At 39.8% G+C, this 26,245-nt stretch overlaps 1 protein-coding gene across 3 annotated transcripts in view; it reads left to right on the top strand.

Annotated features, from left to right (window-relative positions):
• GOLGA4 (golgin A4) overlaps positions 1 to 26,245 on the top strand; it is a 319,091-nt gene that overhangs the window by 173,015 nt on the left and 119,831 nt on the right. For all 3 annotated transcript variants that reach the window (XM_053714445.1, XM_053714446.1, XM_053714444.1), the window contains 2 exons: positions 9,451 to 9,606; positions 10,235 to 14,157. In XM_053714445.1, the coding sequence (XP_053570420.1) occupies positions 9,451 to 9,606; positions 10,235 to 14,157 (4,079 nt within the window). The remainder of the gene's footprint in view (positions 1 to 9,450; positions 9,607 to 10,234; positions 14,158 to 26,245) is intronic.

Raw genomic sequence — 26,245 nt, 5'->3', positions numbered from 1 at the left:
TCTCAGGTTTTAATATTCTACCAGTTTTAGCTTAGCCAGGGCTTATTTATTATGTCCTCCATATGCTCTAGTCTAGGAGCGCGTTTATGTTCTTCAAATCCTGGATTTTCTTCAAATAGGTAACGGCTGTAAAGGTCCCTTACAATTAAAAGGTGCTTCTGTTTGGTTTTGTCTTTTTTATTAGCACCTCATTCCTCATCAAGACATTTGATTATTTTTTTTCCTCTTTAAGTACTGGTCAGCTTTATCCTTTACTTCATATCGAACTTTTCTTCAGATCAATCCAGCACCCCTCTATTGAGCCTATGTATCGCCTCTCTCTGAAAACATGCTTCTTGGTGGCTATATATGATCAGCATTCTCCATTTCAGAGCTAAGTACTTTAGCTTCAGAACCCCTTTATCTGTTATCTTCAACAAAAAAGGTGGATTTGTCCAGTCCTTGATTTCATACACACAGTGGTGTTCTCCACTGCAATGAAATAGTCTTCTACTAATCCCTCCTGTTGTTATCTAAATCCTCAGTCTAGTGTCTGCCACTTGTTGATTGACCAGTAACAGAGATGGTATGATGTTGCTCAAAAGGAGAGAGAGAACAAAGCTGTTAGTGATTTTTTTATTTCTCCAACATAGGTGTGTCCGGTCCACGGCGTCATCCTTACTTGTGGGATATTCTCCTCCCCAACAGGAAATGGCAAAGAGCCCAGCAAAGCTGGTCACATGATCCCTCCTAGGCTCCGCCTTCCCCAGTCATTCTCTTTGCCGTTGTACAGGCAACATCTCCACGGAGATGGCTTAGAGTTTTTTAGTGTTTAACTGTAGTTTTTATTATTCAATCAAGAGTTTGTTATTTTAAAATAGTGCTGGTATGTACTATTTACTCTGAAACAGAAAAGAGATGAAGATTTCTGTTTGTAAGAGGAAAATGATTTTAGCAACCGTTACTAAAATCGATGGCTGTTTCCACACAGGACTGTTGAGAGGAATTAACTTCAGTTGGGGGAACAGTGAGCAGACTTTTGCTGCTTGAGGTATGACACATTCTAACAAGACGATGTAATGCTGGAAGCTGTCATTTTCCCTATGGGATCCGGTAAGCCATTTTTACTACAGAAAGAAAAAAAGGGCTTCACAAGGGCTTTTAAGACTGTAGACATTTTCTGGGCTAAATCGATTTATATATAAGCATATTTTATACTCCATAGCCTTGAGGAATTATTTTAATCTTGGGAATTATGTAAAAATAACCGGCAGGCACTGTATTGGACACCTTATGCTCTAGGGGCTTTCCCTAATCATAGGCAGAGTCTCATTTTCGCGCCTCTATTGCGCACTTGTTTTTGGGAAGCATGACATGCAGATGCATGTGTGAGGAGCTCTGATACATAGAAAAGACTTTCTGAAGGCGTCATTTGGTATCGTATTCCCCTTTGGGCTTGGTTGGGTCTCAGCAAAGCAGATACCAGGGACTGTAAAGGGGTTAAATATAAAAACGGCTCCGGTTCCGTTATTTTAAGGGTTAAAGCTTCCAAAATTGGTGTGCAATACTTTTAAGGCTTTAAGACACTGTGGTGAAATTTTGGTGAATTTTGAACAATTCCTTCATACTTTTTCACAATTGCAGTAATAAAGTGTGTTCAGTTTAAAATTTAAAGTGACAGTAACGGTTTAATTTTAAAACGTTTTTTGTACTTTGTTATCAAGTTTATGCCTGTTTAACATGTCTGAACTACCAGATAGACTGTGTTCTGAATGTGGGGAAGCCAAGGTTCCTTCTCATTTAAATAGATGTGATTTATGTGACACAAAATTTAGAGAAAACGATGCCCAAGATGATTCCTCAAGTGAGGGGAGTAAGCATGGTACTGCATCATCCCCTCCTTCGTCTACACCAGTCTTGCCCACACAGGAGGCCCCTAGTACATCTAGTGCGCCAATACTCCTTACTATGCAACAATTAACGGCTGTAATGGATAATTCTATCAAAAACATTTTAGCCAAAATGCCCACTTATCAGCGAAAGCGCGACTGCTCTGTTTTAGAAAATACTGAAGAGCATGAGGACGCTGATGATATTGGTTCTGAAGTGCCCCTACACCAGTCTGAGGGGGCCAGGGAGGTTTTGTCTGAGGGAGAAATTTCAGATTCAGGGAAAATTTCTCAACAAGCTGAACCTGATGTGATTACATTTAAATTTAAATTGGAACATCTCCGCGCTCTGCTTAAGGAGGTGTTATCTACTCTGGATGATTGTGAGAATTTGGTCATTCCAGAGAAACTATGTAAAATGGACAAGTACCTAGAGGTCCCGGGGCCCCCCGAAGCTTTTCCTATACCCAAGTGGGTGGCGGACATTGTAAATAAAGAATGGGAAAGGCCCGGTATACCTTTCGTCCCTCCCCCCATATTTAAAAAATTGTTTCCTATGGTCGACCCCAGAAAGGACTTATGGCAGACAGTCCCCAAGGTCGAGGGGGCGGTTTCTACTCTAAACAAACGCACCACTATACCCATAGAAGATAGTTGTGCTTTCAAAGATCCTATGGATAAAAAATTAGAAGGTTTGCTTAAAAAGATGTTTGTTCAGCAAGGTTACCTTCTACAACCAATTTCATGCATTGTTCCTGTCACTACAGCAGCGTGTTTCTGGTTCGATGAACTAGAAAAGGCGCTCAATAATAATTCTTCTTCTTATGAGGAGATTATAGACAGAATTCATGCTCTCAAATTGGCTAATTCTTTCACCCTAGACGCCACTTTGCAATTGGCTAGGTTAGCGGCGAAAAATTCTGGTTTTGCTATTGTGGCGCGCAGAGCGCTTTGGCTAAAATCTTGGTCAGCGGATGCGTCTTCCAAGAACAAACTGCTTAACATTCCTTTCAAGGGGAAAACGCTGTTTGGCCCTGACTTGAAAGAGATTATCTCTGATATCACTGGGGGCAAGGGCCACGCCCTTCCTCAGGATAGGTCTTTCAAAGCCAAAAATAAACCTAATTTTCGTCCCTTTCGCAGAAACGGACCAGCCCCAAGTGCTACGTCCTCTAAGCAAGAGGGTAATACTTCTCAAGCCAAGCCAGCCTGGAGGCCAATGCAAGGCTGGAACAAAGGAAAGCAGGCCAAGAAACCTGCCACTGCTACCAAGACAGCATGAGATGTTGGCCCCCGATCCGGGACCGGATCTGGTGGGGGGCAGACTCTCTCTCTTCGCTCAGGCTTGGGCAAGAGATGTTCTGGATCCTTGGGCACTAGAAATAGTCTCCCAAGGTTATCTTCTGGAATTCAAGGGGCTTCCCCCAAAGGGGAGGTTCCACAGGTCTCAATTGTCTTCAGACCACATAAAAAAACAGGCATTCTTACATTGTGTAGAAGACCTGTTAAAAATGGGAGTGATTCATCCTGTTCCATTAGGAGAACAAGGGATGGGGTTCTACTCCAATCTGTTCGTAGTTCCCAAAAAAGAGGGAACATTCAGACCAATCTTAGATCTCAAGATCCTAAACAAGTTTCTCAAGGTTCCATCGTTCAAAATGGAAACCATTCGAACAATTCTTCCTTCCATCCAGGAAGGTCAATTCATGACCACGGTGGATTTAAAGGATGCGTATCTACATATTCCTATCCACAAGGAACATCATCGGTTCCTAAGGTTCGCATTCCTGGACAAGCATTACCAGTTTGTGGCACTTCCGTTCGGATTAGCCACTGCTCCAAGAATTTTCACAAAGGTACTAGGGTCCCTTCTAGCGGTGCTAAGACCAAGGGGCATTGCAGTAGTACCTTACTTGGACGACATTCTGATTCAAGCGTCGTCCCTTCCACAAGCAAAGGCTCACACGGACGTTGTCCTGGCCTTTCTCAGATCTCACGGGTGGAAAGTGAACGTAGAAAAAAGTTTGCTATCTCCGTCAACAAGGGTTCCCTTCTTGGGAACAATAATAGACTCCTTAGAAATGAGGATTTTTCTGACAGAGGCCAGAAAATCAAAACTTCTAAACTCTTGTCAAATACTTCATTCTGTTCCTCTTCCTTCCATAGCGCAGTGCATGGAAGTAATAGGTTTGATGGTAGCGGCAATGGACATAGTTCCTTTTGCGCGAATTCATCTAAGACCATTACAACTGTGCATGCTCAGTCAGTGGAATGGGGACTATACAGACTTGTCTCCGACGATACAAGTAGATCAGAGGACCAGAGATTCACTCCGTTGGTGGCTGTCCCTGGACAACCTGTCACAGGGGATGAGCTTCCGCAGACCAGAGTGGGTCATTGTCACGACCGACGCCAGTCTGGTGGGCTGGGGCGCGGTCTGGGGACCCCTGAAAGCTCAGGGTCTTTGGTCTCGGGAAGAATCTTTTCTCCCGATAAATATTCTGGAACTGAGAGCGATATTCTATGCTCTCAAGGCTTGGCCTCAGCTAGCAAAGGCCAAGTTCATACGGTTTCAATCAGACAACATGACGACTGTTGCGTACATCAACCATCAGGGGGGAACAAGGAGTTCCCTGGCGATGGAAGAAGTGACCAAAATCATCCAATGGGCGGAGACTCACTCCTGCCACTTGTCTGCAATCCACATCCCAGGAGTGGAAAATTGGGAAGCGGATTTTCTGAGTCGTCAGGCATTTCATCCGGGGGAGTGGGAACTCCATCCGGAAATCTTTGCCCAAATTACTCAATTGTGGGGCATTCCAGACATGGATCTGATGGCCTCTCGTCAGAACTTCAAGGTTCCTTGCTACGGGTCCAGATCCAGGGATCCCAAGGCGACTCTAGTAGATGCACTAGTAGCACCTTGGACCTTCAAACTAGCTTATGTATTCCCGCCGTTTCCTCTCATCCCCAGGCTGGTAGCCAGGATCAATCAGGAGAGGGCATCGGTGATCTTGATAGCTCCTGCGTGGCCACGCAGGACTTGGTATGCAGACCTGGTGAATATGTCATCGGCTCCACCATGGAAGCTACCTTTGAGACGAGACCTTCTTGTTCAAGGTCCGTTCGAACATCCGAATCTGGTCTCACTCCAACTGACTGCTTGGAGATTGAACGCTTGATCTTATCAAAGCGAGGGTTCTCAGATTCTGTCATTGATACTCTTGTTCAGGCCAGAAAGCCTGTAACTAGAAAAATCTACCACAAAATATGGAAAAAATATATCTGTTGGTGTGAATCTAAAGGATTCCCTTGGGACAAGGTAAAAATTCCTAAGATTCTATCCTTTCTTCAAGAAGGTTTGGAGAAAGGATTATCTGCAAGTTCTTTGAAGGGACAGATTTCTGCCTTGTCTGTGTTACTTCACAAAAAGCTGGCAGCTGTGCCAGATGTTCAAGCCTTTGTTCAGGCTCTGGTTAGAATCAAGCCTGTTTACAAACCTTTGACTCCTCCTTGGAGTCTCAATTTAGTTCTTTCAGTTCTTCAGGGGGTTCCGTTTGAACCCTTACATTTTGTTGATATTAAGTTATTATCTTGGAAAGTTTTGTTTCTGGTTGCAATTTCTTCTGCTAGAAGAGTTTCAGAATTATCTGCTCTGCAGTGTTCTCCCCCTTATCTGGTGTTCCATGCAGATAAGGTGGTTTTACGTACTAAACCTGGTTTTCTTCCGAAAGTTGTTTCTAACAAAAACATTAACCAGGAGATAGTCGTGCCTTCTTTGTGTCCGAATCCAGTTTCAAAGAAGGAACGTTTGTTGCACAATTTGGATGTAGTTCGTGCTCTAAAATTCTATTTAGATGCTACAAAGGATTTTAGACAAACATCTTCTTTGTTTGTTGTTTATTCTGGTAAAAGGAGAGGTCAAAAAGCAACTTCTACCTCTCTCTCTTTTTGGATTAAAAGCATCATCAGATTGGCTTACGAGACTGCCGGACGGCAGCCTCCTGAAAGAATCACAGCTCATTCCACTAGGGCTGTGGCTTCGACATGGGCCTTCAAGAACGAGGCTTCTGTTGATCAGATATGTAAGGCAGCGACTTGGTCTTCACTGCACACTTTTACTAAATTTTACAAATTTGATACTTTTGCTTCTTCTGAGGCTATTTTTGGGAGAAAGGTTTTGCAAGCCGTGGTGCCTTCCATCTAGGTGACCTGATTTGCTCCCTCCCTTCATCCGTGTCCTAAAGCTTTGGTATTGGTTCCCACAAGTAAGGATGACGCCGTGGACCGGACACACCTATGTTGGAGAAAACAGAATTTATGTTTACCTGATAAATTACTTTCTCCAACGGTGTCCGGTCCACGGCCCGCCCTGGTTTTTTAATCAGGTCTGATAATTTATTTTCTTTAACTACAGTCACCACGGTATCATATGATTTCTCCTATGCAAATTTTCCTCCTTTACGTCGGTCGAATGACTGGGGAAGGCGGAGCCTAGGAGGGATCATGTGACCAGCTTTGCTGGGCTCTTTGCCATTTCCTGTTGGGGAGGAGAATATCCCACAAGTAAGGATGACGCCGTGGACCGGACACACCGTTGGAGAAAGTAATTTATCAGGTAAACATAAATTCTGTTTTTTATTATATTTACTAGTACTAAAGCCCGTGTACACGGGCCATTTTTTGCAGTACAGCGGTCCCACCCCTTGCTCTCTCCCCCCTCTTTTTTGCTCTCTCTTCCCCCCTCTCTTTTGCTCTCTCTTCCCCCCCCTCTCTTTTGCCTTCTCTCCCCCCTCTTTTTTGCTTTCTCTCCCCCCTCTCCTTTGCGCGCTCTCTCCTCTCTTTTGCTCTCTCTCTCCCCTCTTTTGCTCTCTCTCTCCCCTCTTTGGCTCTCTCTCCCCCCTTTCTTTTGCTCTCTCTCCCCCCTCTTTTGTTCTCTCCCCCCTCTTTGGCTCTCCCCCCCCCACTCTTTTAGCTCCCCCCCCTCTTTGGCTCTCTTCCCCCCCCCCCCTCTTTGGCTCTCTCCCCCCCCCCTCTTTGGCTCTCCCCCCCCCCCCTCTTTGGCTCTCTCTCCCCCCTCTTTGGCTCTCTCTTTCACCTCTTTCACCTCTTTTGCTCTCTCCTCTTTGGCTCTCTCTCTCTCCCCTTTGGCTCTCTCTACCTCTTTGGCTCTCCCCCCCCCTCTTTGGCTCTCTCTCCTCTTTGGCTCTCTTTCCTCTTTGGTTCTCTCTCCCCCCCCCCCCTTTGGCTCTCCCCCCCCCTTTGGCTCTCCTCCCCCCCTTTGGCTCTCCTCCCCCCCCTTTGGCTCTCCTCCCCCCCTTTGGCTCTCCCCCCCCCCCCTTTGGCTCTCACCCCCCCCCTTTGTCTCTCTCCCCCCCCCTTTGTCTCTCCCCCCCCTCCTTTGGCTCTCTCCCCCCCCCCCTTTGGCTCTCCCCCCCCCCTTTGGCTCTCTCCTCCCCCTTCTTTGGCTCCCCCCCCCCTCTTTGGCCCTTCTCCCCCCTCTCAGGCTCTGTCTTAATTGAAAGCCTTTGCCTCTCTGGCCACGCCCCCATCGTGGCACCCCGCCCGGCCACACCCCATCGCGGTGACACCCGTCCGGCCATGCCCTTCACCGCCCCCAGTCACACCCCTCGCCATGCCCGGCCATGCCCACATTGCGACGCTCCCGTCGGCCACGCTCCCTGACACTCCGCTTCAGCCTTGCTCTGTGCTGAGTGTCAGGATCCAAACGGTCAGGTATGTTTGTCACGTGCAGTCTCTACTGCGCATGACTGCATCTGACAAACATACTTGGCCATTTATTATATAGGATCTTATGCCCCAATTATCTTGTAACCTCAGACAACATTTAATCTGGTAAATTGGAATTAATTCCAATCTCAGCGCTCCCTTAGCTGAAGTCAAATGTTAAAAATAATAAAAAATTGAAGTTTTAATAGATCATTATTAGAATAGAGTTGAAAAAATAATAAAGTAAATAAACGAATGAATGAATGAGGCTAGCTAAAAGCAATATTTAAAAACAATCTAAGGTGTAAAATAAATACTAAAAAATATACAATTATATAATGTCCCAAGTTATTCCCTAATCCCTATATATTAACTCTGAATTCCTCAGTATGTTAATTAAAATAACTAATGCAAAGAAAAGTTTGTGCTAAGAATCTATTAAGTGCTAAAAATCTTTTAACCCACAAGGTATATAAATGGCACAAAATTCACAGGGTGTACAGATAACATTAAAAAGCACAAAAAATTGTACTCACAAGAATTAGAAATATTAATAAATATTTAAGAAAGTTCTGAATATTTTCAAAATCTTCTCATCGGTTGCTGCTGAGTGTGTAATCCGGGTGTCTTGGTCCCGACAGAGATAGCAGCTGGAAAATAAAAGAACACACAATTTTACACCTGTGTATTACTATAGCATAATATAAAGTTAACTTCAGTTTTGCTAGGTTTTCTATAAACTGCATATTTCCCTATTGCTTTTATTGGCATAGGCAGCTGTTCTATATATCTCTGTATATGATTGTCCTTCAAGAAGGCTTAACTCTTTACTGTCTGAATCCTATCTAACTAGCTACTATTCTAATACTGAATTTATATATTATAACGCCTCACTTTCAACAACCAGGAGGTTCTCTTACACAATATAGCTGTGTTTATAGCTTTGAAATATTAACTAAAACAGAGACACTTCTTTATTTATTTATTTTTTTGTGCAAATCTGTGGCTTTGTTTGTCTTGTGCTAGGATGCTAATAATGTTTAATTTGCATGTTTGGTCTCAATCAGCCAATGAGCCAAGCAGTGAGGAACGATTGGAGCTTTTTTTAATACTTCATACTCCACTTGTTTGGTTGTAATGTTGTCTGTAGTTTACCATAAAGGCATCACTTGAGGCATTTTCCATGTGGCCCCTTTTACATACAAATAATTTAAACCAAACAGCACCACTTTTAAAAAATTGACAAAAGTCACTTTATTGAGGTGTTCTGTCCTTTCACATACAGTCACAAAATGTTGTATATCTCTCGGTTTGTTGGAAAATTGTCTACAATTATCTTTTTTTTTTCATGTGCTCTTACAGTTGAAAATTTAATTTCTGTTAAATCCTTCATATTCTGAATGACTGCACATGAAGCCCATCCTTCATAGTCTGGTGCACTTTTTTCTTCTGATCTGGATTTCTCCATTTCTCATTGTGCTTGGCTTAGCATAAAAACTGAATGATAGGAGAAGGGATTTGTTTGTGGTTTCTGACTCCTAGTGAATGGCTCACAACCCAATTTTCTAGAATCATTACCTACATATGCTGGCACTCCTATTTTTTAAATCTTTTCTATAAATAATAAAATGAAAACAAAACAGGATGCCTTCAATTGTAATGAATATGACTCATAAGACTCAATGGGAATACAAGTTGTGCTACTTGTAAGTGGATCCATATGGTGCATACTTGTAATGATAAAACTACAGTGGTATTGATAGATAATTGTATATCGTTTTCCTGCTCAACACATATCTACATAGACATAGGCAGTGTGTAATGGTTTTTAATCTAGTGTTATCAATCACAGGCAAATAGTCAAGAGAAGTATTTAAATACCACTCAAGAAAAAGAACAGCAGGCTTTGCTGGCATTGGAAGAGCTGGAGTTGCAGAAAAAAGCCATTCAGTCCCAGACTATGAACCAGCTTCAGGAAATGCAGCAAGAAGTGGAGACGTATAGAACAGTAAGTGTCAATTTGCACATGTAAAGTGTTTTCTTAGTGTTAAGCTATTTAATTGGGGATGTTGCGGTAGATTAAAAAGGTTTTTGTAAGGTACAGTTTAAGTATATAATGAAGTTAAGTTTGAAGCTGGACAAAAATCAAATTTAAGCAGGGTTCTCCACAGAAAAAAATGCCAGCCATGTGAGATTAGAAAGTAGCCAGTGGGGGCAGTGTAATACTTTGCCAAATTATAACATTTTTTTTTATTATTTAGAAATGTTAAGTAAACTATCCAAAGTACAGCTTATTTGTGTAATTTAACTTAATTTGATTTAATTTAATGAGGATTTGTGGTAAAAAATAGAAAAAAAAATATAAGCGAATACTAGCTTAGTATAGGCTTACATTTTACCTGGGTAATCAGTAAAATCAGCTGAGTGGTGTCCCTATTAAATACGGCCTGAAAAGAATTACACTAATGCTAAACATGAATATCTACAGTCAATATATATCTGTGTGTGAGGGGTAGATTGACTGTGTGTTTGAAAACAGTGTTGTTTTGTGTAAAAATGATTTGATGTATAATCTAGCATTACCAGTATTACATACTAAACCAAGTATAACTTTTTTTTTTTTTTTTTTAATGCAGAGGATTCTTGAACTGGAAAGTACGCTTGCTAAATATTCCCAAGACAGCCAAAGTACATCTGAAGAAATAGCTGCTCGAATTGAATCCGAGACAAATAAGCACAATGCAGAAATCACTTCACTCACTGAGAAACACAAGGCTGAACTTGAAACGATTAGTCAGGAACAGGAAAAAATCTGTTCAGATAAGCTAGAGCTTCTGAAACAAGAGCATATTGTTAACATTACAGAATTAAAGGAGAAGCTTCTGCAAGAACATGACACGCAACTAAAGGAAAAGGAGCGACTGTTTCAGGCTCATATTGAAGAAATGAATGAAAAGACGCTGGAAAAGTTAGATGTTAAGCAAACTGAGTTAGAAGCACTTTCAACTGAACTTTCTGAGGCTTTAAAAACACGACAAGAGATTGAGCAAAAGCTTCTAACAAGTGAGGGTGAGATTTATCAAATTAAGCAGGAATATGAGACTCAGCTGAATGATATAAAGGAACAACACAAAGAACGAATTGGTGCTATGGAAAAAGAAAGGGAGATTCTTACTCAGGGGGTTGAAAAGGATCTCAAGGAAGAAATAAACCACCTGAAGCTTCTGCTGGATGGAAAGGAGAAAGAACTGGAAGACTTGAGGATGGAAAAGCAAAAGCTGAAGGAAGCTGTTGAGAAGGTTGAAGTTGTCCTCAAAGATGTAACAGCTCAGTTGGAACAAGTGCACCAATCGAACCGGGAAAAAGCAGAGGCTTATGAAATAGAGGTCTCTGAGCTGCAGGAGAAGATATTACATATAACAGAAGAAAGAGACCGTCTGAAAGAACTGGTAGATGCAGCAGAATCACAGCTAAATAGTGCTCATACAGAGCTTGATTCCTATAAAGTAGAGAGAGAGAACTTAACCTTGAAAATGGAAGAGCAAAACACAAGCATGACTGAAAAATTTAACTCTCTGGTACTTCAGTCAGACACACAAACTAAAGAATTGAGAGTCCAAATTGAAGAATTGAACTCAACTGTTATAGAGAAAGAAAAGGAAATGGTTAAACTGAAAGAGACTCATAGTCAACTTATTTCAAACCTTAACCAAAATTTGACTGACAAAGATGAAAAATTACGTTCTCTAAACGAAGAATATCAAACAAAAACTAAGGGCCAAGAAAGCAAACTTGAGAAAATGAAGCAAAGAATAAAAGACATGCAAGAATCATCCAAGAAGAAATATTCTGAGATGGAAAGCAAACTTAAAAAGGAACTAGAAAAAAAGCAACTCGAGATTAGTAACAAAGAAAAGCAGTTTAATGAAAAGATGCTTGAGATGGCCCATGCTAGTTCCTCCGGGATAAATGAAGCTTTATCTCAACTGGAGCAGAACCATAAGGATCAAATACAGAATATTACAGAGGCTCATGAGCGAGAACTTGAAGAAACTGCAGAGGCTTGGGGAAAAAAACTAAATCAGAAAATTGAAGACCAGAAAGAGAAACATGAGTTGGAACTTCAGGAAAAAGATCAAGAAGTAGCTGAAGTAAATCAGCTGTTATCACACATAAGCAAAGAAAAGGAAGTGATGGACCAACAAATAACGGCGTTAAAAGAAGCAAAAAGTAAGATCGATACTGCTTACCATGAGTTGCAGGAGCAATTAAGCCAGGCATCTTCTCAGGTGCTATCTTTGTCACAGAGTGAAAGTATCCTAAAATCACAACTTGAAAAATTGGAGAGTGATTGTACTAGGTTAATAGAAGATAAGGCATTTTTTGAAGATCAGCTTGGCAACCTCAAGATATTGTCAGAAGAGGATAAGAGCAAAATTAGTGATTTAATGAACAAGTTACAATCTGCTGAAGAAAAATGTCAAGAGATTGAGTATTCACTCCATAAAGAGCGAGCAGAGTTTGAGAACAAATTACAGATTAAGCTTTCTGAAAAAGAAATTAAATATCAACTCATAGAGGAGCAAGTACAGAAACTAGAGTCTTGCTTCAAAGAAATTGATAGGATCTTTGACTCTACCACTAATGGACTAATAGAAAAATATAACAATCACATGAATACATTAATTTCCAGAATTGCTCATTGTGAAAAAAACACATTTAAATTAAAGGAACCCATTTCAAGACATGTGAGCAAAGTTCATGAATTAGAAGCACAACTCATACAAGTAACTAAAGATCATGCTTCATTAAATAGTTCTTTCAATCAAGCCACTCAACATTTACAAGAAAAAGAGAATGTGATTGTATCCCTTAAAGATGAACTCCAAGGTTTAACAATTGAAAAGGAAACCTTACAAAGAGAAGGTGGCAATCAGCAAAGAGACGCAGATGAAAAAGAGAGTTGCATCACTCAGTTGAAGAAAGAGTTGTCCGACAATATTAATACCGTCACTTCTCTGACAACATCACTTAAAGAAAAAGATTCAGAGATGTCTTCTCTGTATTCTCAAATAAATGAACTTAAGTTAAAGCTTGAAAATAGTGTGGACTTAGCAGAAAAAGAAAAAGCCATAGCTTTCCTGAGCACCCAACAAAAGGACAGTGAGCAACAACTATTAAACCAAATACAAGATTTAACCTCCAAAATTGATGCATTAAACAAAGAGAAAACATCTGCTCTAAATGAGGCAGATAAACTGAAAAATAAGTTGGAGGAGTGGAAGAAAAAGGCAGAAGTCAAATTTACACAGAACCACAAAACTGTCAAGGACTTGCAGGAAAAGGTTGAAATTAGCAATAAAGAAATTTCAGAAAGAAATGAGAAACTTAAGAGAATCACAGAAGAGTTTGAACGCTTTCGAAATAACATGGAACAAGGACAGGCAATGAGGGAAAGCAAAGAATTTGATTTAACCACGCAGTTAGATGGCCAGAAAGCTAAAACTGTGGAATTAGAGGAACAGTTAAACAAATTAGTTTCTGAAAACAAAGGTTTAGCAGAGGAACTGGAAAGGCAAAGTCAACAATATGTTATAGAAAGGAAGGATCTAGTTGAAGAACTTCAGCATGTCCAGAATGCTGTGCTAGTAAAAAGCAGTTGTTCCATGGAAGCAGAACAAAAAGTTGTGAAACTTGAAAAAGAAATTGACGACTTAAGGAAGGAGCTTGATGCAAAACAAATTATGTTTGAGCAGGTAAAAAATGATCATTGTGAAAGTAAAGAAAAAGAGCTGAAAGCACTGGAAGAACGTCTCACTGCAGAAAGTTTGAACAAATTGTCTGATTTAAAGAAAAAGGCAGAGCAGAAGATTGCTTCTGTTAAGAAGCAATTTATGTCTCAGTTGGAAGAGAAAGACCAATCCAAAAAAGATCTTGAAAGTAAATTGAATGAATTGCGAGATTTGATGCAGAATGAAGGACAAGCAATGAAAGAAGGATTTCAAGAGGGCATGAAAGAGCACGAGATGAAATATACATTGCTGCTTGAACAGAACAAAAATAGAGAAGCTGATTTAGCAAAGATGGAAGAAGAGCTAAAATCTAAGGATCAGAAAGTTCTTGAGTTAGAAGAAGCTCTTGAAGATGTTAAGAAACGACTTAATGAAAGTGAACAGTACATTGTGAAGAAGGATTTGGAATTGGCAAGTAAGCAGGAGTCAGAGAAACTGGAAATTGAAGAGCTGAATTCCAAACATGAGACTATTTTAAGTGCTCTTCATGAGCAGTTGACTGCTAAAGATGAAGAGATTAAGGCTTTTAAGGAAAAAGATGAAGAAAAAGTCAGGTCCTATGAAGAACTGCAAATGCAGTTTGATGAAATTCAGTCTCAGGAGAAAGCACTGCAGTTAAAACTGGAAGAAGTAGAAGCTGAAAAACTTAAATTTCGCAAAGAAGTGGTCAAACTACAGAAGGACATGCGCTCTTTACGGAAAGAGCAAAATCAAGAGTTAGATTTAGTAAAGAAAGAACTTTCCGATGAAGCTGAGCAAAGAATTAAGTAAGCTTTGTTTCCATAAGTGTTATCTCTTATATTGCCTGATTAGTAGTTTCAAATGCTAACAAATGTTACTGCTTTCTAAATCAATTATTACAAGATTGAAGGTAAAGAAGCTACTTAGATCAAAAATAGGTCAATTATCACCTCCTTGCTAATAACAAAAACCATATAAAATGTGGTAAAGATATATATGATTTTAATATTGTATGTTTCTAAGCACGTTTGTGTTTTTAGGTTGTATGCTCATGCCACATTTATATAATACAGTGAAACCTGCTTAAGACGGAATGGCATCGGACAACGGAAATTTTCCGTCTTAGACAGGTTTCCGTCTTATACAGTTAGTAACTGATGGAACATCTTCTGACATGCACAAATTCAAAAATGGCAGAATAATGTTACTGTATTGGTCACTAAGCCAGTCTGACCTTCAGTGCCGCAAGGGAGCATAGGACTGGATTCCTGACCAATCAGGAAGTCGGGCGGCAGATAATGACCTGCCGTCCGGCTTCCTGATTGGCTGAGAAGCCGTTTCCATGTTTCCTTGCGGCATTGCAGGTCTCCCTCTGACCGTCAGTTCCGGTATCAGAGCATTTGGGCACAAATGCTCAGGATCAGCACCATACCATAAAGTACCAATATCAGTGCATCCCTAATCAGAATCAATTTCTTGTTTTTCTTGCATGCAAGTAACAAAGACAGTACAATTTGTCTGCTTAATATTACAGTTTTTTATTTATTTTTTTATCTGGATTACCTTTTTTTTCTCTAACACAGAAAATGGGTGAGAAAACATAAATTGTATAGAAACACAGTACAGTACTGTATTAAAAGATTATTTGTTGCATCAATTACTGTTCAATAATACACACACTTTAATACCTGTACAGTATGCAGTACAATGACATCTACAGGTGCAGTATCTATTGTGCACAATTCCCCCAAATACAGGTACAGTAATCACACCTTATGCAAACATTTTGATAAAATAATGTACAGTAAAATACTGTAAAAATAAAAATGCAGGTACAGTACTGTACTCTACATGCTTTTATTTTTTGGTGTACACCTGTACTGTACAGTACTGTATCTGGATTTATTTTTACAGTTCTGTACTACAGTACTTTTTTATTCTAACAGAAAATGGTACAGTACTGAACATTATTACCGGTAAAAGATTACCTGTAATTGTTGCATCAACTTGGTTCACAATTACAGTAATACAGTACAGTACAATTACAGCTACAGTAGCTATTGTGCGCAATGCCCACTAATAATCACATACAGTAATATGCAAACATTTTAAACTATATTACTGTAAATACAGTAAAATATTGAAAATAAAAATACCTGTGCAAGTAGTTAATAAAATACAGTACTGTACTGTAAATAAAAATACAGGTACTGTACTCTACCTGTACGTACTTTTCATTTTTTTTTTAGTGTACACCTGTTCTATACAGTACAGTACAGTATCTGGATTTATTTTTACAGTACAGTATTGTGCACAATTCCCACTAATACAATCACATCTTATGCAAACATTTTAAAATACAGTACTGTATTGTGTGTGTTATGTTATTGTAATCCAGTCCAGTACTGTACTTTAAAATGTTTGTAACTGCAGATGGAGTCAATGTTTACATATATTACTTTTTAATCAAGTTCATTACTGTACTTTAAAATGTTTGTACTGTTGCTGGAGAGGTCTTGCTTGAAGGTCCGGATACAGAATGATCTGGAACAGGCCAGTGTGTTCTAAAACAGCAAAATACAGTAGTTAGTCATTAGAAATAATGATCATAAACAAAACATTCAACAGTACTGTTAAATAATGTACAGTACTGTACTAAAAAAAAACAGTACAGTACTGTATTTAAGCTTTACATACTACTGTATGTTTTTACTGTACAAACCTTTATTGGGTTACTTGTCCCCACATTCCCAATAATGTTGCCTGTTTTCTTGGGACATTGGTTATCCTTTTTTCAATTAAATATCTAGTGGATGTTATTGGTTCTAGAAGCTCTGGGCAGTTAATAAATAATGCAAACTCTTGCAACTGGTGAACTTTCTCTAGAGCATCTTGGTAACTTTTGATCGATGGCTCACTGTGAATTTCTGTGGTTTCAGCACTTTCATCGTCATCCATGTTCTCATCACTGTCTTGTTGTTGATCTAAACGTTACACAGCATTTGTAAATGTGCTTTCCGTTGCAAGTTCTTTGTCTATGTCAATGTAACGGTCTATTTTACTGTCAACAAGACCTCCTTGCTGGAATAATGAACGAATATCATTGTTTTCTTCTACAGTCACCTGTATTATTTCTGGCAATTCTTCATTATCGTTCCTGTTTGAATTAGAGAAACCAGCTTTTACAAAGCATTTGCAAATTGGATCAACAGAAATAGCCTTGCATGCCATAGAAATCTAGTTGACTGCATCAAGGACTGTTATGGACTTGGCAAGCTGGTGTACATTCTGTGGGGTAGAAATGTTTGCAACCAAGGACTGTAGCAATAATTTTCTATAGTGCGTCTTCATCGTGTAGATAACACCTTGGTCCATTGGCTGTGTTACGCTTGTTGTGTTTGCAGGAAACCAGGCTAATTTTACATAGCTAAGTTTCAGATATGGATGGTAGGTAGCATTATCCAAAAACAGGATGACTTTATGACCTTCTCTCTTCATTTTTCTGTCAAAAATCCTGAGCCATTCAGACATTAGTTCTGCTGTCATCCAGGCTTTTTTATTTGCACGCCAAATAACGGGAAGCTGTGTAGTGTCTATGTTTTTGAAGCAACGTGGCTTTGCTGCCTTACCAATCACAAGAGGCTTCTCCAATCTCCCATCCATGTTTCCACAGAGGAACACCGTCAATCTTTCCTTGGATAACTTTCCTCCTGTGCATTTTTCACGTTTAACAGCCAGAGTTTTTGAAGGTAGCAACCTAAAGAATAGGCCAGTTTCATCGCCATTGTAGATATATCTTTTGTAGCGTATGGTTCCTTAAGCATTTTGAGCTTTTCTTCCCATTGGCTAACAGTTGCTTGATCTACATCCTTTGCTTCTCCACATATTTCATTCCATACAATGCAATGCCTCCTTTTAAAACTTTCCAACCAGCCATTAGATGCCTTAAAATCTGTTTTGCCTAATTCTTTGGCTAGTTCGAGGGCTTGTGTTTGTAGTATAGGACCAGAAATTGGTAAATTTTTAGAGCGTGCGGCTACAAACCATTCCCACAGGAGCTTGTTTAAATCTTCATTTCCAGTTGCCTTTGCTTTCCTCTTCACTTCACCATTGCCAGCTAACCATTCTTCCATGATTTTCTCTTTATTTTTGATAGCTTCATAAATTTGCGTTTTGCCACACTTAAATTTCTCAACACATTGTTTTACAGACAACTTATCTTATGTGTAGGCCTCAATCACTTTAACTTTCGCAGTGAGAGTAAGAGTGTTGCACATTCTAGGAGCCATTCTGTGTCCCACACCTCTTACGTTTCAGCATCCGTCCCAACACCCCTTCCGTTTCAGCGTCCTTCCAACACCCCTTCCGCTTCCTTCCCACACTGCTTCCGTTTCAGCATCCTTCCAAAACCCCTTCCGCTTCCTCCCCACACCACAACCGTTTTTGCGTCCTAACATCAACCCGTCATCTCGTTCCCACCTCACTTCTGTTCCAGCGTTGCCACAACCTTCCGCATTACATTTTCCGCCTTATCCAGGTAAGTGAACCAAATGTATACGCAATTAACACTGTGACCACGTTCCGTTTTCGTGTTGGACAGGTTCCGGCTTATCCAGGTAGTAAAACAATGAAAGTATACCACTAAACGCCGGGACGAAGGGATATTTCCGACATGGACAGGTTTCTGTATTATATAGAGTCCGTCTTGGACAATTTTCACTGTATAAGGAATTTGCACAGCAATAATTTTATAAAACCCCCTCACACATAACTCAGTCTTTATTCTTCAACCACCTCCAGCAGAGGCAAAGTAAAGATGTGCATTTGATTATCAGAGAAAGGGTTTTCAGTCTTTATTTAATACTTGTTTCCCCTCAGAGTACAGTGCTTGATAGAGGGATGTATATGGGGTATGGTTTGTGATTCTTTTTTCACCTCATGGGAAATTCTTCATAAGCGACCCTTAATTGGTCGCAGGGACTTGTCTTTTGCATCCCTCTATGGATCTACAATATACACCTATTCCATAACCTCTACTGAAATGTTTCAGTACTGGTTTCGCTGTCTGCTGCTTATTTGCTGGTGGACGAGTGTCATTTATTAACATTTAGACACTCTATAGCTATGTTACAGGCACTTTTTAGTTTATATATATATATATATATATATATTTGTGAATATATATGGCCCTGGGCCAGAATGCTTTACATTATTCCGTTTGCAGTTTTGCACGCATCTGCTTTTTTGACATGCTTAGTTTGAATTTTGCGTGTCGACCTTTGGGTTCACGCCCGTCGGGTTAACGCTTGTCAGGTTAGCGCACGTCCCTTTAGTGTTATTGTAGTTACTTTCATGCTTCGGCTGGTTTACGCATTTTGGGTTAGTGCACGTTCGTCCACGGCTATGCGCTTGTCGGTTTGTAGTGCTAGATCCCTTTATAGCTGTTTATTTTGCGTGTGTTTTCTTCTTTCTGATGAACTTTTATCTGACCTTCAGTTATTTTTAATTCCTCCCTTTGTGTTGTTACTCATGGACTCCAGAGCTTGGGTATTAGTTCCCAAGAGTAATGGTTCATGGACTCTCACCACATGTATGAAAGAAAATATAATGCTTACCTCATAAATTAATTTCTTTCATGGTGTTGAGAGTCCAAGTGACCCCACACTATGTTTTTCAGGGTTAGTTTTTTCTTTAGCACATTTCCCCTCCTGATTTTTTTTGTTGTTGAAATCTTTTTATTGAATTTTCCAACTTTTTACTTAAACAGTAAAACATAACAAAACATAAACTATACAGTCTTCCAATACAGCATCTAGTTACGCAATCAGATACAGTAGAGCAAGTACAAGTGTTTGCAGACATCCATCGGCTAGATAGCCTTACATCTTCCCTCCTCCCCTTGTTAGTCGACTTGTCGACATATAAACTCCAGTGGGATATTCTGTCGCAGAATTATAGTTATAAAATGACTCGTGACCCCTTAGCGAACAACTTTCTTTTGGCAACTTAAGTACGATAGACCCTTGATAACTGTTAACTGGTGCTAGAGGTTTCTGCTACTGAGGAAGCTTGGATAGCCAAGTTTCTGGTTCTTTTTAATTCCTCAATGTGCATGATATATGGCTCCCATTGCTCAATTGACCTATTACTTGTGCCCAAGAGTGTTGTAGATGCACTGGACATGTTATAGTGATATTCTATTTTCTGTTTGATATATTCAAAGTAGGGGGCTCGGTCTTCCAAAACCTAGCAATACATGTTGGTGTAACAGTACAAATCATTGCTATCAGTTTAAAGTGCCTTTTTAACACCCTTTCCGGGGGGAAATAGAGCAAAGCTTGTTCCTGGGAAACGGTAATCTCCTTCTCTAGGATCAGGTTCAAGTATGCAGAAGTTTGATCCCAGATCTTTTTAATCTTGGCACACTGCCACCACATATGTAAGTATGACCCAACTTCCCCGCATTCCCTATAACACAAATGGCTACTTGCTTCTTCCATTGTGGCTCCCCTAGTTAGGGTATATGTACCATTTATAGAGCACCTTTAGATAATTTTCTTTCAGTAATGCATTGGGGTAGAACGTTAACCCTCTATTAATGTTAGTGACCCAAGCTTACACGGTCCAGGATTTATCCAGAACCTGTTCCCATTTCACCATAATAGAATTTTTTTTGTCCTTATCTGCAACATTGAATATAGCATATAACAATGAAATTAGACCACTTCTAGGGTTTTTAGATAAACATAGAGATTCGAAGAGGGTGTTTTATGGGGGCTTGTCGGATCTCAACACTTTCTGTACCCTTGGCTTAAGCTGAAGGTAGTAGAACCACACATTCTTGTCTTGTGTGCCTAGGTCCGCATATTGTGTGAAGGATAATAATTTATTATTTAGGAGAGCATCTGCAATGCGATATAAACCCTTATTTCTTTTGTATCTGAATACTTACTACCAAATTGAGAGACGCAAGGGGTGTGGCTTTAGATCTTGTAATTTAGTAGGGGGTAAACTCTAATCAAATGATCCCATAAAAAGGTGGTATGGTAAATTGCTATATAGTGTTTAATGGGCTGGGGTCTGTTTTGTTTGTTTATAGTAATTTATCCAAGTTTCCCAAACCCCACATGTCTTTTTCTAATTTAACCCATTTAGGAACATTCTCAGTTTTGTACCATTGTATAGTCTGCGCCATTCTGGCTGCATAATAATACAAAGTTAAATTTGGTAAACCTACCCCCCACCCCGTCTATGTCTCATGAGTATTTGTTTGTTGATCCTAGTCCTTTTCCCCTGCCACACAAATTTCAAGATTTCCCTTTGCATATTATTTAGCTCTGATATCGGTATCGATACCGGGAGGGATCGGAATAAGTAAAGAAGCTTAGGCAGCACTGTCATCTTAACGGTTATGATCCTCCCATACAAGGAAATATTATACTTGGACCATTTGGCTAATAGATTTTTGATCTTTGAAAACATGGCAATGAAATGTTCCCTATAGAGTGTGTTAACATCATTTGTGAGGTTGATGCTCAGATACCTGAGCGAAGTCTTCGCCCAAGTAAATCAGAAGTTTATCTCTAACAGTTTTTTAGTATGTTTTGGCATTTGTATACTGAGGGCCTCACATTTGCTTTCATTAACGTTATACCCTGATAAAAGACCGAATTTGCTTATAATGGAGTAGACCACTGGAAGGGAGAGTAGTGGCTTAGTGAGTGCGAGAATGACGTCATCCGCGAATGATATTTTGTATTCTTTATCTCCCATCTTTAATCCTGCTATGTCTGGGTTATATCTTATCTTTATTGCTAGCGGTTCAATGCAGATCGCAAAATGTAGAGGGGACAACGGGCACCCCTGTCTGGTTCCGTTTCTGATTTTTATTTGTGTTGATTGATATCCTGAAAGTCTAACGAACGTGTCGGGCTGTGAATATAATTTCATGAAATGGGCCTACTATTCCCATCTTGTTTAGTACTGTATGCATATATTCCCAATCCACTCTGTCAAATGCCTTCTCTGCATCCAAAGTTAGGAACAGAGAAAGCATTTCCTTAACCGTCGCTAAATTTATTAAGTTGATTATTTTCCAGATATTATCCGGTGCTTCCCGTTGTGTAATGAAACCTACCTGGTCTGAATCTATTAGACCCCTAATGGGAATTGCCAGTTAATTCGCTAAAATTTTGGTAAACAGTTTAAGGTCTTGATTAATGAGAGAAATTGGGTGGTAATTTTGACATAATTGTTTACTTTTACCTGGTTTCGAGATGAGTCACCCTTGCAGTCAACAAATCTGGGGGAATATCAACCTAAATAGTACAACTAGTTGGGGTGCTAAGGACATCTGTAGGTCCTAGTAGAAGGAAACCCGGAAATCCATCAGGGCCTGGCACCTTGTTCCTCTTTAAATCTTTAATGGCTAATGACACTTCATGTAAGGTTATCAGGGAATTTAATAAATCTAGGTCCTCCCTTTGAATAGTCTTTAATAAGCTATTGTCTAGGAATTTGTCTAACTCTATCATCTTGTTACAACCTTGATTACTACTCGGAAGATTATAGAGACTATTATAAAAATTGGCGAATTCATTAGCTATTTGCAGGGGATCATTGTTGACTTTGCCATTAGATTGTTGGATTTGAGGGATAGAGGTTGCCCTAGTTATTTCTTTTAGCTTATTTGCTAGCATTTTATCTGGCTTTTTTCCATAAATGTAGTACCTTGTATCTAATGCTTTACTTAAATATATTGCTTCTTTATCTAAAATCTGGCTTAGTTCCTCATTTTTATTTTTAAGTAATTTCACACAGATTGTTTACTTTGAAATTATTTAGTTTTTTTCTGCCTGCTCTATTCAGCTATTATTAAGCCTCTTATGGATGCTTTGAGAGCACTCCAAACAAAATTTGGATTGGTTGTGGAGCCTTCATTTATGGCTAAAAAGTCTCTAATTTTGTAGTAGCTTGGGTGTAGGGTCCAAGACTTAACTCTATTCGTGTTTATCACCCCTTCTAAATATAGTACCATCATATCATGATCGGACCATGCACAGTTACAGATATTGGCTGCCTTTACTAGGGGGAGCATGATTTGACTAATTAAGATCAGGTCGATTCTAGAGCTAGTGCCGTGAACTAAGGAGTAGTAAGTATAATCTCGGGATCCTCTATTTAGTGCTCTCCATCTATCCAACAAGTTAAAATCTAGTAGGAAATCTTTCAGAAGCTGTTGGGCTGGAGTCGGTCTTTTATGTTTAGGGGTAACGGAGGAGGATCTATCTAGTTTGTCATTTAACGTCATATTGAAGTCCCCTCCAATTATAGTTTTATATTGTTTCCAAACAGAAAGCTGTTTTCCTTGTTTAGTGATAAAAGGTCCTTGATTGTCATTTGGAGCATATACTGTATATTGACCAATTTTATAGGAATATTATGTATTTACCCTTTTACTATAATAAATCTCCCCTCTTTATCCAAAATAATTTCTTCTTCTTTAAAATTTAGGGAGGCGTGAATAAGTAGGGATACCCCACATTTCTTTTTATTATTAATTGCAATGGGAAAAGTTTATCCCAATATTTAGGCGTTGAGGTGAAATGTGTCTCCTGGAGCATCACTATCTGGGCCATCTTGGCCTTATATTGAATTATAGTTTTTTTCCTTTTTATGCTGGAATTTAGACCCCTTACATTGTGGGAAATTACCATAATCTGCATAGTCCCAAACTAATTGAAAGCTTAATAAAAACCTATTTAGCATTGCACTTACACATTTTCTTAATTGGGGTCTCACTTTGCGACTCGGGTGCGGAGCCCCCCCCCCCCCTTTGATCTTGGGAAATCTTTTAGAACTCCTCTTGTTATTACTTTTATAAAGTTAGATAGGCCCATTTTGTCATTAAAAGGGCAATAATACCTTGGGAATTAACTCCCCATAAACACTTGTACTTTAACATTGGAGACTGAACTTACAACCATTAAACAATAAAACATAAACTGATAACAAGTTGCTTTTACTCGCATCTTGAAACGTAAAAAGAAAATTGAGAATTGAGAGAGGGACAACTCTCGAATTTCCTTTGACTTCTTTCATAACCTTAGTCAACTGAGTACCTACAACATATGAGATAAAACAAACTACAGTGAGCGGGGGGACGACGACACATGAGACGGGAAAACATGTTCTTAAACATTTTGACATATAAAATAACTTCTCACCTCTATACTCCTTAAGGCTTCGAAACTGCCGTCTGGGCTATCAGTCCACAATTGAGGAAGCATACCTGCTGCTTATAACCCAGTAGGGTCATCCCCCCACATCTCAGTCCATAAAGTCCAGACAAAAGCAGATTCCTGGAATTAGTGATTTTTCTCTATTAGTGGTGTTATCCTCAGTACTTACTGAAGAGTTTGGTTTAGCTTTCTTAGACTTTCCACTCCTGTTTACAAGTGACCATTCTCTTTGTGGCACTTTTCTCGTAGCCTTCTGGGATGCTTGTGGTTCCAATTCCTCCATTGGTATCTCAAGTTTGGAGAGTAGCATCTGACCTTCCTCCACTGATGAGCAGGCATGCGTAGTATTCTTGTAAGTGAAGATCAGTTTGAATGGAAAGTTCCGTCTGTACTTTACCATTTCTCTCAGGAGTGCTGTCACTATTGGTTTCATCTTACGGCGTCTGCGTAGCGTAATAGAAGATATATCTGTAAATATTTAGATGTTGTGACCCTCGTATGTTACAGAAAGAGAATTAGCTCTTTTACATGAAAATAGTGCAACTTAACTATTATGTTCCTTGTTCTGGCTTGAGAGGGTCTAGTTAGAGCTCTATGGACTCTGTCCATAAGCAGCATGTTAAGTTCCGTGTCTGGTATGAGTTGATGAAAGATCTCCGTCACATCTGCTTTGAGATTTTTATATTCTTTTGGTAGATTTCTTATTCTACGGTTTGAGCGCCGGGAGCGATTCTCCAGATCTTCTACCTGGTCTTCAAGCTTTTTAATATAGATGGAATGATCCAGGAGAGTATGTTGAATTTGGGGTATTTCTTCTGTTATTTCATCCAATTTATTTTCAATCTCTGTTTTCCTCCCTCTAATTTATTTTAGGTCTTGTTTGAACTCCGATAATGCTGTCTTTAATTCTTCATGGAAGAAAGTTTTAATTTGGGTCAGTAACTCATTATTCGGGATATCCCCATGTTGCGACATATCTTTATCTATAGCTTCTGCTAGAGTATTTTGTTTCGGTGAGGATGTAAATTTGTATGCTGCCTTCATCTTTAATTGTGATTTGGAGAGGCACTATTTCACAGATAGTTCCTGCTTTTCATCTTAGCTGTCTGAACCAAAACCTTTTGAACCGTCTCTTGTAGTATTAACCTCTCTTGTCCCCTCGCACCTCCTATGTCAGAAACAAGGGTCACAAAGATCAAACTCTATCTCCTTCTCCACATCTCTTGAGATACTTCAGCTAGTGACTGCTTGATATAACTCCAGGTTAGCCTCTATTACTTTAATATTACATTTGGATTCAGAATAATCCTGGGGTGCCTTTTATTTGAATATTACTATGTAGGGAATTGCAGTTCCTGTGTCTGACATCTAGTGCCACTCAATTATTCTCTAAGCGTATCTTGATACCAGCCTGGGTAGATGTGATATCAAGTTAGAGAAGTACAGGATGTTAAACGTTGTGGCTTGGAGAGAAGATGAAGAAACTCCCTTGTAATGTGGTGTCACCCTCTCATAAACCAAACCAGAGCCTTACATATAATGATCTATGTTTGTCCCACATCTATTCTAGATGGTTTCTGTCTGATTTCTGTCTTATGGTTGAAGTGTGAACCAGTATGGGCCTGCAGCTATCCCTATATAAAGATGTAGATGCGTCTTTAATTTTCCTTTATTAGCATTGAAAGCCTCAGCTGGGTTACTGTTAGACCATTTGCTGCTACGTAGTGCTATGTGTGTAGGTTCTTGATTTTGGTCTTATTAGCTTGCTCAGGTTATACTTTACTTGCAGGGCAGCTGCTATATACTAAGATATCCACCAGTTATATGGACCCTGTGTCTGAGTGAAATTGGCAGGCTAGGAGTATGCAACCTTCTGGTTGGTTATTTCTGTTCAAATGGGGAGTGCGACTAGTGTGGCTCACCTTATGGACCATGAGAGTCATTAATCTTCACAGCCTACCCACAGGCCTTTTTACCGCCAACCTCTGCTCCTCTCTCTGCACACTCCGTGCTCTTGCTGCTAATTAATGTCTCCCTCTCTAGGTCTGTTCCTGGACTCTAAGCTTGCGTAAATAGCAGCTTGACTAGCGTTAGTTCAGATTGGTGCTTCGCTCCTAGTCTTCTCTGCGCCTGATCGTAACCTCTGTTACAGGACGCAGTCTCTGACTTTCCTGGAACCGCTTCCGGTGGTTCTGTCCTCCCTACCACTGCTATCTTTTTTTTTTTGCCTCAAAAGCGGTTTCCCGTGTGGTTTGATGGTAGCTCCAGGCTTGATACAGGGTTTTGCCACTACTTAATAGCCAAAAGAAGTGCTTTAAATTCATTATTAAGATTGAGGGTAAGAAGGCGCCAGACATAGGGTAATATTGTTACAATCTGCAAACACGCTCAAGTAACATATAGATGGAATACTTACAAACGCAGCGGCACCAAATTGTGCCTAGTGAGACAGACCGGGACCTCAACCGTCGCCCGGAAGACCAACCAATGGCGTGCACCAAACTCCCGCAGTCACGTGAATGTTGTAGCCAATCACCGATTCTTTGGGCTCACACACCTTCCTTGCAGACGTCCGATTCAAACAATAGGATCACAGTGTAGACAAACCAGGTGTCCCATACACTGCGGTTTCAAGATATTGATTGGTAACAGT

This window comes from Bombina bombina, chromosome 5 (genome assembly GCF_027579735.1).
Source record: "Bombina bombina isolate aBomBom1 chromosome 5, aBomBom1.pri, whole genome shotgun sequence".
In the NCBI taxonomy this organism is placed as follows: Eukaryota; Metazoa; Chordata; class Amphibia; order Anura; family Bombinatoridae; genus Bombina; species Bombina bombina.
Note: the sequence above shows the minus strand (reverse complement) of the source record. Positions and strands in the feature narration are given on the sequence as shown.